Source organism: Pistacia vera, unplaced genomic scaffold, assembly GCF_008641045.1.
Source record: "Pistacia vera cultivar Batoury unplaced genomic scaffold, PisVer_v2 Contig201, whole genome shotgun sequence".
NCBI lineage: Eukaryota > Viridiplantae > Streptophyta > Magnoliopsida > Sapindales > Anacardiaceae > Pistacia > Pistacia vera.
In genome coordinates, this window is record NW_022196004.1 from 81667 (window position 1) to 95637 (window position 13971).

Here is a 13971-nt window from a genome sequence, read left to right on the forward strand (position 1 = left end):
AAATTGAAACTTTGAAGGGCATTTTAGTCTTTTCACTATTAATAAACAGAAATCAGTAACAGAATATGACGGAAGGTACCTATTTGTCATTTCAAAATCTTTTGAGTACCAACTGTCGTTACGGTAAATCTTGGGTTTGCACAAGTCGTTCGGCCATATTAAAATGATAAAAAGTGGTTTACTTTCTTAATTGAGGCATCAAATAAGTGAAGTGAAGTCTCGTTTCTTGCGCCAACGAAACCATCCTATTCAAACCCAGTTCTACAACTACAAGTAATGAATAAACCCTACCGTCACTCAAGAAAATGTTTGAACGCTTTCATATTTGAGAAATGCTACTCTTATTCACCCTTTTACTCATTTTCTCTTACTCACTTACCTGGCATTCAGCAGCCCTTCAAATTTAAAAGGAAAAAATGTTTATTTTAAGCCCTAAACTGAAATTTGGAGGGGAACCCCTCCAAATAGAGAGTAAACACCCTGTTTTTCGCAGGTTTCAGAATCGGCAACATCCCCTCTTGTTCTTGCTGCTTGGGTCTCTCTTGGTTTGCTAAAATAGATAGGGCATTACCGCTCTTTGCTAGGATAGGAGAAGGACATGCATTAAAGGCCGGGAACAAATGCTTCAAGCCTGTACCTCTTTCGTCCCCATCGCCCACTACCAGTAGCAGAAGATTACCCAACTATAACTACAGGACCCCAGTCGTCTTCTTCCCATCCCATAGTTTCTGTCCCTTCATCCCCGCCCAATCAATAGGCACCTACGAAGGAATGGAGCTTTTTTAATTCAACAGAGCATGTTTCGTTAACTCTCTTTACACACTTATATTCAATATGTATGCCTGTTTCTATTTCTTTTCATCTCCATTTATAGGGAAGACTATTAAACCAAGCTACTCTAGACTGTTGTTAGTGAAGTTAGAGCCTCTAGACTGTTGTTGTTCTTGGATGAGCCCTAAGAGGCTTTCAGTTTACGTTCTTGCTCTTTTCTTCCTTTCTTGTTGGTTTCAATGGCCGTGCCCGCGGCTTTGGNAAGAGGACCCGAATCCGAAGCACAACCTCCTCTTCAGAAGCTCCACCAACAACAACAACTAATGTACTGTCTTCTATGCAGTCGCAGAGTAATGAGCTTCAATAATATTTGACAACCCCTGAAATGTTACCAGTAGACCACAACAGAGAGCCAACATTGATCTCTTAGACTATTGGAGAGCCAGAAAATATATTTTTTTGGTATTATCAAGACTTGCCTTGTATGTTTTCGCTGTTCCTGTCTCAATCGTCTCATCCGAACAAACATTTAGTGTAAGTGGAAGAATTTTAAATGAAAGGAGGACTAAACTTTCACACAAAATGATTGAAGTCCTCACATGTCTTCGAGATTGGGAACGGTCACGTCATCAAGATCAATACGAGGTTGTCGACGATACTTTAATAGAATCATTTCAATTTTGTAATATAAATAATACGGATGAGGGAGGTCCTAGTGAACCCCAAAATTAGTTGTTTTGTAAATTGTAACGTGTAAATTAATTGTCAATTATTGCACTCTTTTTTCCTTACCAAGTTTTTGTCCCATTGGGTTTTTCTTGGTGAGGTTTTTAACGAGGCAATAATTATTGTAATTTCTTATTTTATTTTTGAATAAATTTAATTATTCTTATATTACAATTTTAATGTATTAAAATTGAATTTTGGAATGTTAACAAAAAATATTTTAATTTAATTTAATTATTGATATTTGAAAAGAAATTAACACTTAACTAAAAACAATTACATTTATTCATTTATAAATTGTTAATTATTCATTTGAAAAGTTAATTAAACATTTAAACTTAAACAAAATTAAAAAAAAAAATCAAAAAGAGAGTTAACCCGGCCCAACCTGCGGCCTAACCTGGCGGGTTAGGGTTGGCAGTTCGGGTTGGGCCAGCCAATTCCCCAACCTTGGCGGGCCTAACCCGGCCTGCCAATGTTGCCGGGTAGGTTAGGACCGACCCGCCACTTTGCACAACCGCCGCGGGTCGAGCCAGGCTGGGCCGGGCTGGCTGCTTTTCCACCTCTAGCCAGGAGCAACAACCAAAATCCCAACAGCAGTAGCAAAATCACCCCGAGCAACAGCAAAGAAAAATCCCAACGACAGCAAAACAGCCCCAGGGACAGCAGCCCCAGCAGTAGCAAAAAGAAACCAACAGCACTAAAAGGCCCCAGTAGCAACAACAAATCAACCCAAGAGCAGCAAATCATTTCATTGCAGAGGAGACTATTGTTATTTGTTATTGTTGACAAAGTTTGATGTTATATAGACGACATAATTTATGATCTAATGTGATGCATTCAATAGGAAATATGATTTATTTGGTGTCTGTTTAATCACAATTGCTTTGTTTTATGGAATGGATGCTATGCTCAATGTTGCATTAAATTAAAAGAAAATATATTGAAGTAAATTATATAAAACTTGTACATAACAAAACTCTAAACTTTGTTCTTGTATGGGTTGCATTACAAAAAATCAGAGTACACAACATACATTAAAATAGGAAGAATAGTCAAGGATATACAATTCTTATAATGTTATACACAAAAGATTTACAAGTAACAAGCAAAATATTGCTCCATACAAATTTGCATTCCCCTAACAATGTCCAATACCCGACTTTTGTACAAGCACACAAAAATGCAGGATTCAAGTGCTGAAACTCCAACAAGCCCCAACATCACTCCCAGCAAACAAAACACTATAGAAACTTAAAAAGCATTCAGAATCTTCAAACACCGTACAAACCAGCTCTTTGACTAAAATGCTAACAAAATGCTCTTTCACAATGCACAAGAAATGTATAAGGTATAAACAAGTCAAGGTACAATGTCCAACCCAAAACAATGTAACAAAAGCAAGAACCAAGACCGTTGGACATGCCCAAGGACAAAGCAACACATGAAGATCCAAAATCAACAAAGAATATACAACCCTTACATAGAAAAATAGAACAACCATTTTTCAGTATACTTCATTACCTGCACTAATCTAACACCAAACGTCAATCATTAATCTGCATTTGCGGGAGCTGGCCTGGAACTAACTGACACCTCTGTGTAACCCTAGAAATGCCACGACATGTTTAGTGAAGTTTACCACACACTATCAGAACAAGCTATAATGAGTAACATTAATTTTCTAGCTACAAGGAACAATGAAACTGTTTAAAAATTTTAAACAATCCAAACCACAACCAATGTATTACACAACTCCATCATCTCACTTTAATTCCAAAAAAAGGGACAATTCAAGCACACTTATAACTTGACTTAATACATGACCTCTAGCTTCACCTCCTTGGATGTTAATCGCTAATGCACCAACGTCAATTGCTTCTATTGATTGTTGGGAACTCCCGACCTTCAATCAAATTAAATTTATAAATCATGAGGCCAATTATAGTTGGTAATTTAAAAAGACTAATTGATACTAAACATAAACTCTGATAATGAGTACTATAATATGAATCACATATCGAGTCTAACACATTTATTGACAAAATGATACATAAAATTATTTAAACACAGTTTGAATGCTAAAAAAGTTGCTACAACACTCACTTGGTTTCACAATTTCTTCTTTTTAGCTTTACGAACAATTTGTTCAACCTTTGATTGCTTTCTTTTTATTGGAGGTCGACCTTTGCTATGAATAGACCGTGAAGTCAGAATAATACTACTCCCCTCTTTTGAATTACATTGAACGCTTTCACAGTTTGTTATACAATTTGCAGCCTTTTCAGTCAACTCCAAATCCTTCTTCATGTCACTGATCATTTGCATCACCTTATTACAAGCATTGTCATTGTTTGATGCCAAATCTGCTACCACAGAAAATGCATTACACAACTGATCAAAACGTTGTCCTTCAGCATTTGTGCTCCAACTGTTATAACTTATGCGAACTTTGGTGTGACATCTGTATATATTTTTCCTCCACCACCTTAAAATGTACTTTTCAGGAACTTGATAAATATCCTTATGAAGCAACACAACAATTGCATGTCGACATAAAATTCCTCTAAACTCAAACAATCGACAATTACAACGAATTTCACAACTACTTTCATCAAAGCACACTAGAAAAGAATCACGACGACATGTCTCTCCAACCATAACAACTTCCTTCACTATAAATTCCCTACATGAATCAACATCTTTGCAAGAAGATATTTCACAATAGAGTTTAGCAGCAAGCTCTTGTTGAAACTCTTTGAATTTAGCAGTGGTGTATGCATCTTGATATTGTTTCTCCATAGGATAAGTGCTTATGCAAGGGATCCATGATTTAAAAGATCTGAAATCAGCTTCCTTTTCTTTTTCCACTTTATCATCCAATGCATTCTCATATTGTTCAACAAACTGTTTTAGAGTCATTTTTGAATTTACATACCCATCAAAGAATGCATGCATACTTTCACTACATTGAGTAGTAGACATACCTACCCAGAAGGTATCTTTTACAAATGCCGACACCCAACGTTGTCTTTCATTATACAATCCAAGTAACCACTCATTAGTGTGAAGGTTGTGTCTATCAATGAACCTATTCCATCGTTCCTCAAACTCCTCTCGTGTCAATGAATCATAGACGACATTTTGTAAACTAAACTTAATATTTTCACATTCACAATAACCTTTCAACTTCTCAGGCAATTTCTTCATTATATGCCATAAACACCATCTGTGTCGTGTATCGGGGAACACAATCTTGATTGCATTTTGCATTGCTCTATCTTGATCGGTGATTATTGTCTTAAGAGCACAATTCCACATTCATGTAAGCCAAGACCGAAAAAGCCATACAAATGTATATGTGTCCTCATGAGAGATTAACCCACAACCTAGCAATGTTGAATGGCCATGATGATCAACATCAACAAAAGTAGTAAACGGCATAACATACTTGTTGGTCAAATATGTAGTGTCAAATGTCACAACATCACCAAATTCTTTAAATGCAGCCCTACTCCTTGCATCCACCCATAGAACATTCTACAATCGTCACTCTTCATCTAAATCCATTATGTAGAAGAAATTCGAATTCTCCTTTTGCATCTTCAAAAAATAATCTTGAATTGCAGAAGCATCTTCAACACCAAGTCGTAGCCTCCTAACTTTATCAATGTAGTTCCTACAATGTTTCTGTAGGAAAGACAAATTCTCAGCTCCGCCAACTTCAACTGCTAAGGAATTGAAATTTTTTCTTGCTCTAATCCCGGCTCTATCGTTCACTTCAAGCTTCCTTTTCACGAACGGTTGTATTATTTGATTCTTCTTGAAATATCTACTTTTGTCAGGAGTAGTGAGTTCATGGTTATGATCTACGATAGTTGAACATATTTGCCATTTTCCATCATAACGTAGAGATGTAGTAATACGAGCCTTACAATCAGTTTTTGTCATTGGATGCATGTTAAATGCATTTCTAGATTCATTACTCGACTTCCCACTACAACTACAAGCCATTTTCACGTATTTCAACTCTCCATCATCTCCTTTCTTTGAAGATCTTATCATAAATTTAAAACCCATTTTATTTCCATAGTTTTTGTAGTATTGGAAAACCTCATCAAAAGAATCAAAAACCATTCCAGGCTTAGGCTCCCATTCCGCTTCTGCAGTTCTTGTATCTTCTATTTCTTGATAATCATTATCCTGATTTGTTGATATTATAATAGACAGAATTAAAATATAATAACACTTATAAGAGGTAGACATGATATCATACAAAGATTAAAAATCATATTAATGAACGAAGAAGAGATTATGAAGAAAAATTTACCTCAATAACATTGGCTTCAAAAATAGAGTTCCCTGGTTTTTTTTCATTGTACTCTTCCATTTTTGGTTTACGATTGCAAACAATATTGGCTTCAGAAATAGATTCTATTAAAAAAATACTAATGTTGATTAAACAGTGCATCTAACATTGAGAATTCGATAGTAATATTAATCATTGGTACAAAGTAGGTGCAGAAGTCCATAGTTCCACCTCAAAATTCTATGTTCTTTGAATGTCCAACACTTAAATGGTTCTACGTATATATAAAGGCTATCAAAACCATAAAGAAATACACATCTTCAAATATACAAATGACACGTGAAATAAACAGTTTATATAATGCTTTTTTTTTTTTGGGTAAGTAGTTTATATAATGTTTTATGATATAATCTAATTAACAAGGGTAATTTCATAATATTTTAATGTTATCTAGTTCTACAATCTAGAAACTTTGAAACCTAATTAAAGACAACTAAATAAAACAATGTCAAACTTGTAATATATTAAGCAAGTTTCAAACATAAACAGGTTAATAAAAGCAACATAATTTATGCCCATGTCCATCCCATTAAATGGTTTAAGTATAGGTTGTCAATGACCAAAAATCTGCCATGTAATGTTAAACAGAACCAGCCACTTAATCAACATTAATAAAGCTCCAATTTTTTTTTTCCATAAATTCTTGGTTTCAATTCACTGAAGTTAACATCTGGACATTGGTCATGTCCATCCACATCCATTCCAGTTCCTTATTAATATTTGTGTATTAGATATAAGATACATCAATAAAATTTCCCATTCAACTCTAATCTAATTCTCATTTCTTGTAAATTATATTTGTGATTTCTAACTAAGTTCAATGTTGAATTATTGGAAGTGATGATTAATAATTCCGAACACTAGTTTCATATGGATTAATCTTCAGTGAAAGGGAGTGCTTGACTAAAAGGTGGCTGAGCTCGGCAGTGGTCGTCGTTGCAGATGGTTGGACATTACCACAAATAGTTAGTTTGTAATCAAAACCCATTACTAAAATACACAAACAAAACCTTTGATGAATTTTATGACATTAGCTACATCATAAAATTCATGCCACACTTAAAACCACCACCATGCAATCAACAAAGCTAAACATCATATGTTCAGAACAACTAATTACCTGAATTGTTATAAGTCTTCCTTAGTGAAAGGTTCATCAGTTAGAAGCTCTTTCAAATTCTTTGTCTTGATGTTTAATTCTTTGATTGCCTATAAGACAAGAGTACACAAATGAAGAATTTATCTACATACTATATACATGAACTTGAAGTAATATCACTAAAAGTGATGACAATCCAACAAACATACGTCATAATAGAACACGTTCCCTGTAGTCCTAATAGCAACAATGTCAGTAAATTCAGTGAAAACTTTATTTAGCACGGGGCAATGATACTCTCCTGCAAAGAAAGTGAAAAAAAAAGTTTTATATTGTTAAGATACAATAGTAGTAAACCAGAGGAATATAGAACTCAAAAACAAGATAAAGACACATGGCCTATAGGCTTGAATTTATGATATCATATAAGTATCATAAGTTCATAACCATGTATGTCATGGCTGTGTAGGACTGCACACAATTTTACCAACAAATTGAACATTAAGAATAACAATAATTGGAAAGCAGAAGTAGCAATCCCAAAATTTCCATTGCAAAATCTATGAGCTTATAGATATAGTGACATCAGAAATCTGCTATAGCTTCCATCATATTCCCGTCAACAAGCAAGTTGTTGAAGATCTCTTCTCTCTATTCATTCAATTAAAACTAAATTCAGATAATACCAATACATCTATTATTCATAAATTCACATACCAAACATAAGCTACACTTGGAAAGTTCACTTTATCTTCCTTCACTATACCATTTTGCCTTATAGTGGAATTTTTCCAACAACTACAGCTATTCCCTAGTGCCGATTCCTCTCATATATTCCTTTTACCTCCTGAAAAAAAAAATGTCACTTGAGAACTAAGACTTCATTGGCAGTCCTAGTAAACTGAAAGCCTCTCAGGGCTCATCCAAGAACAACAATAGTCTAGAGGCTCTAACTTCACCAACAACAGTCTAGAGTAGCTTGGTTTAATAGTCTTCCCTATAAATGGAGATGAAAAGAAATAGAAATAGGCATACATATTGAATATAAGTGTGTAAAGAGAGTTAACGAAACATGCTCTGTTGAATTAAAAAAGCTCCATTCCTTCGCAGGTACCTAGCGATTGGGCGGGGATGAAGGGACAGAAACTATGGGATGGGAAGAAGATGACTGGGGTACTATAGTTGGGTAATCTTCTGCTACTGGTAATGGCCGATGGGGACGAAGGAGGTACAGCCTTGAAGCATTTGTTCCCGGGCTTTAATGCGTGTCCTTCTCCTATCCTAGCAAAGAGCGGTAATGCCCTATCTATTCTAGCAAACCAAGAGAGACCCAAGCAGCAAGAACAAGAGGGGATGTTGCCGATTCTGAAACTTGAGAAAAACAGGGTGTTTACTCTCTGTTCGGGTTCCCTCCAAATTTCAGTTTAGGGTTTAAAATAAACTTTTTTTCTTTTTAAATTTGAAGGGGAGAAACGTGACTGCTGAGTGAGTGGGAATGATATGGCATCTGCCATGTCATCTGCCAGGTAAGTGAGTAAGAGAAAATGAGTAAAAAGATAAGTAAGAGTAGCATTTCTCTTTCTCAAATGGGTTTATGGGTTTTTCAATGTACAAATAGAATATTGACGGAATATTTGATTATAACATTTTCAATGTTTTATAACAAATGACAATGTTAAGTATTGCTTACTAAATAAAACATGATTCCACAAATCTAGTTGTTGTGCCCAGTTTTTTTTATAGTTAGATCTCTGTCACACGTCTTTTGGGTATATCAAAGCCTGAAGACCAGTGTTAGAACTCAACGACGTTGTTTCAGGCTTCTATTTTAACAGCCAGGATGCTCCCAAGTATCATCCCATCAACGCTTGTCCTCTATCACAAGGTGATTACTATCTCAAGCATGAGTTAGACTTCCATTAGCATGGCTGGATTAGTAACATGTGTGAAGATTATTGACTCAGATCCTGATTAAGGGGATTATGCGTGCAAGCAACCCCGTACCGTCCACTTTCAATCACTATCAGACGAACCAAGTATAAAAGGAGCCTACAACCTCTGTTTCAAGGAGGATTCTAGTATTAGTAAAATTCAATAGAAAAATATATTCATTCGTTTGAGAGAGTGTTTAGAGTGGATAGGTTGCGAGAACTAGGTGTCCTTCATTTAGCTCGCGAGCTTCCCTTTATAACCTCATTTTACCCTGTAACACCCCCTAATAATATCATAGTAATGGATGTCGGTTTGGTTTCTATACTGCCGAATCATTATAAAATCTATTTTGTTCTTTACTTTATTATATCGTGTTTTGTCGACCTTACTGGTTATTAGTAACCACGCGTACATCATACCAGGCCCCTCCTGAGGTTGACAGAGTATCTTTAATTTATATGAATTTTCGCATCAACACTAGTCATTACTCAACTTTTAGTTATCGACTTTATTGGTCTGTTAAAGGATGGAGAGATTGTATGTAAGCCAAAAAGATCAAGATTCAATCCTTTATATAAGCAAAAACAGATGAATTCAATGATCTTATCCTTGATGATGGAAAGGAAACCTCATATGCAATTACAATAAAACTTCTCTATAGTCATAACAGTGGTTGATGCGATCATACTAATTTATTACTATAAAGAAATTATAACTTACTAGAGACGTAGTTATAAAAATTACTATTTTGATTTCTTATTTTATAATTTATATTTTAGTAGTATATATTAGGATTTCAATTCATTGTTTTAACAGCATTAGGATTTTTTATTTACTTTTAATATTACTTGATTTCTTATTTTATAATTCATGTTTTTAAGATAAATATTTTAGTTCATCTTAAACATTTAATGTAAGGTAGCATATATTTTTTTTTACAATATACAGATGATTATTACTATGTGGAGACAACTTTTTAAAAACAGGAATTTAAAAAATCATGACTACTGTAATTCCAATATTAGCAATTACTTAATACAGTAAAACCTCTCTATAGTCATAATGGTAAGATCAAAATATTTTTATTACATGAGGAGGTTATAACTTAATAAATGTGTAGTTACAAAAATTATTATTTTAACTTAACTTTCCCTAGTGCAAGTGGTATAAAGGTAAAGTATGCATTAAATTTATAATTAATTAATTGAGCATGTCAAATCCTAAGTATAGACATTGATAAAAAAGATAGATAAATATTTTATTTAATCTTAAACATTTAATATAACATAGTATATATTTTTTGTAATATACAGATAATTATTACTATGCAGATAATTATTATTATGTGGAGGCAAGTTCCTTAAGGGTCTGCTTGAGAGTTTTTTTTTCACTGGTTTTGGGAGGTTTTTAATTAGACTGGTTTTGAGGTGTTTAAAAACCCTTACTTGCCAGATTTTTAATATGCTGGTTTTGACTGGTTTAAACACCCCCACAAAACCAGTGTAGTGTATTTTTAAGGAGTTTATAAAACACCCCAAATTGAGGTGTTTTGACTGGTTTAAAACTTTTATTCCAAAAAAACCCCTTTCCACTCCCTTTGCTGCACACAAATCTGTCGCTGCTGTTCACTTCTCTCTAGCACACAAATCTCTTGCAGCACACGAAGTGAGTGAATGGTTTTAATTTGCTGCACACAAATCCCTTTCTTGCACACAACTCGTTTGAGTTTAATTATATTTGGCATCAACCTTTCCTGTCTTTCTGTTCTCTATGAATACAAGAGATAACGAGCCAAGAATTTTGGCCGCCACTTCTGCAACTGCAAGACCAGTAGCCCTCTAATAACTGTAAAAGTGGGGAGAAGATGGAACAATTATCATTAATGGTGCACTCTTCTTCTTGTTAATAAACTGGGAAATTAAAAGATTAACTTGTTGAGAGGATCTTTACATGTGCTGAGTAACATTAAAACTGTCTTGTCTTTGTTTAGATTAACTATTGAAGTGGTGGAAGTGAAAGTTAATTTATGTGGCCTGAAAGATAAATAATTCAAATAATATTTTATAATACAAGTTTCACATTCTCTCATTCCCATTAAATACATTACCATTTACAAGTATTTGCGCATGCTAATTTGTCTGTGATAGGGAGTCTGGTTAAACATGGTGTACGAGATCTGATGCAGATTTTAAGGGAGAGATTAACTCGTTTTCAATGACGCAAAAAGAGAGAAGTCAATTATATATATTAATCCAGAAACTTGAGCATACAATTGAAAAGAGTCGCACCATTTTCAACGCCTCTCAAGCAAACCACAACTTTGTAATGACACATTTTTCAAAAGATTGAGTAGCTAAAAACATGCAAGTCAAATTTATAACTTCAAAGTTAATTAAGCAAAAGAGAGAGTGTTTTAATTTTATGGGCATTTATGTAAATTTATCATTTAAAAAAACTATCAAAACCGTTAGAAAATAAACTTCCAAGCACAGGTTGGGTGTTTTAAAAACCGCTACTAAAAACTCTTCAAAACCGCTACAGTGGTTTACCCTCAAAACCGTTACGATGGTTTACCCTTATAACCGCTACCCTAAAACTCCCAAACAGACCCTAAGAAACTATAACTTATTACAATGTGTGAAGTAAGTTGAGACTAGAACTACATATAGATTATTCTTATATAGAATATCAATATAGAAAGGTTTTATTGTATTTCATAAGGGATGTTGCAAATGGTATAGAAAAAAAGTCAAACTTTATTATTTAAAATGTAAGAAACTTCAAGATTATATCGGTACAAAGAAACATTTTTTTCTCAAAGGTAATTGTGATGCAAATCTTCCTAATCTTTAACACACAATCAAGATAAACAACCACAACAATACACACAGAATTACCGTGGTTCACCTATCCAAGATTGGGTAGGCTACGTCCACGTTGAGCTCCGGAATCAGAGGAGCTCGCTGCACTAATCAATTACAATCAAGAGTTTACACCACAGATCAAAGATCACTCACTCAAGAATACAACACAATCTTTACCGTAATCCTACCTAGAGAACACAATCAGATTCCCTATTTCCTTGAGAGTAAAACCCCTCTCACTTGAATGAAAACCAAACACTCACTCACCAAGATTACACAGATTGAATGTAACAAGAGAAAAAGAAACCCTTCAGCAATTGCTCTACAATTCACGAAGAAGAAAGAAAAACGCTACAGCTCTTTCCCAATTTGTTCCTTTATATAGTGTTGACCAGATTGTTGATTTTCAGCCATTGGATCTGCAGTTAATCAACAGCCAAGATTTAATTCAACAGCTCCCAAAACGACGTCACTCCACTTATGGCCAAAACAGCACCGTTTCATGTCTTCAACTCAACAGTAATGATAGATGTTTGATAGAACTCTTAAACAAGAAGGTTAGAGAAAACAATATAATGATCAAATACCTTATGATAACATTTGGACAATTGCATAATTTCGTCTAAAAAGAACTTAACAAAAAATTAGACACATTTTGTGAACAATTTGATTCAAGTTACAAAGCCCCACCCAAACCACAAAAATCAAAGCCATTGTGACTGACCTTGAGGACAAGGTCCATTTCGAAGGGGAGGGAAATGTTAGGCAGCGAGAAGAGGATGAGCTTGGGAAGAGAAGTCCAATATGGGGAAAGGACTATAGTTAGGATAAGTGTAAGAGAGTTGAGTAAGTTCATTATTTTGATAAGAGTTCCATTTTATTATGAAAGTACTTGGTTATCAGGCTTCAAATAATAAGCCTAAAACATTACTGAGATATGAATAAGCAAACTCTCTTCTTCCACAAATAATTTCACAAATCTAATATTATCGTATTAATAATAAAGAGTAAACGCCTTTTTCCCACCCAAGGTTTGCATTATGACACTTTTCCACCAAAAAAGTTTCAAAAATACTATTTTTCCACCCAAAATTAATATTCCATTACTACCTAAAACCAATTTTATTAATCTAGAAATTTCCCCAGTACTTGCTTTGCACGCCTGAGCTCTGTCGAATGGAGTAATTTTGGGAAAAGAAACAATCTACCATAAGTTGGTAGAGAAAACATAATCTGCAGAATTGGAAAAACACAAATCCTGCAGAACAATACACATTCATCTGCTCTCTTGTAGGACGTGGTTCCAATTCCTCCTCATCATACGTCACTTCCAGTTGATTTCCATTTGTGTCCTCCTCATCATGTTCCTAGTAATAATCATCTATAGCTGTTTCCACGGAATCTCGACTAGTGATTGCAGTTTTTTAATGGCAGTTTCCTTCATAAAAAGTCCCTGCAAATGCTTTAGATTCCCCACGTCGTATGACAATTCTTCATTTCGAGCAACCATCAAGATCAAATTACATCTAGAGACGTCAAATCACAAAACTGCTTGGAAAATCTCAAGCTTTTTGAGATCCATCAATTTCAGCTCACAAACCCCGTTTAAATTACCTCTTTCAGACTCTACACAATCCAGCTGTGATGATTTCGGTTAACACTATTGAAGTAAAGATGATCTCTCATTAACTTAACATCTGATAATCAAGATCAACATTTTACAAATGTATAATGTATATATAGACAACTGGTTTGAGTAAACCAAGCATTAAAAACCTACTTTTTGTTATTCTTCTAATCTTCATCAAAACATCTTCAAGATTCATCCCTCTTGAACCAGTTCAACAATCCAAACGATCAAAACCGTTCAACTTCAGAATTTTGATGATTTTGAGGGAAATAATGGAGCTTTTGCTCAATAACTATATGTGAAATAAAGAGAATAATTATTTACTGCATTGAATCCATATCAGGAGAGAGCAAATAATCCTAAATCTTATGTCAAAGAGAACTTCTTTTGTTTTTCTCCGAGTTCAATACTTACAGACATATCAGCTCCAGCTCCCTTCTAACCGGACCCCTTAAAGTTATCAGTCTTCTCCCAAATATTCTGCTGATTCAGACTCCACCGTCAGTTTGTATTTGTTACAGCAAACAAAACTCACTGAAAATATCTCCATTCGTATAGTTCAAAAATTACTTGNGAGCTT

The 13971-nt window shown here is 34.4% G+C and overlaps 1 protein-coding gene across 1 annotated transcript; it reads right to left on the reverse strand.

The window, feature by feature from the left end:
- Positions 1-2062: 2062 nt before the first annotated feature.
- Positions 2063-5887, reverse strand: LOC116128678 (protein FAR-RED IMPAIRED RESPONSE 1-like). Its single transcript, XM_031414436.1, is given in 4 exon segments — positions 2063-2197; positions 3320-3403; positions 3640-5700; positions 5828-5887. Coding segments are annotated over 4 exon segments (2340 nt in total).
- Positions 5888-13971: the final 8084 nt, after the last annotated feature.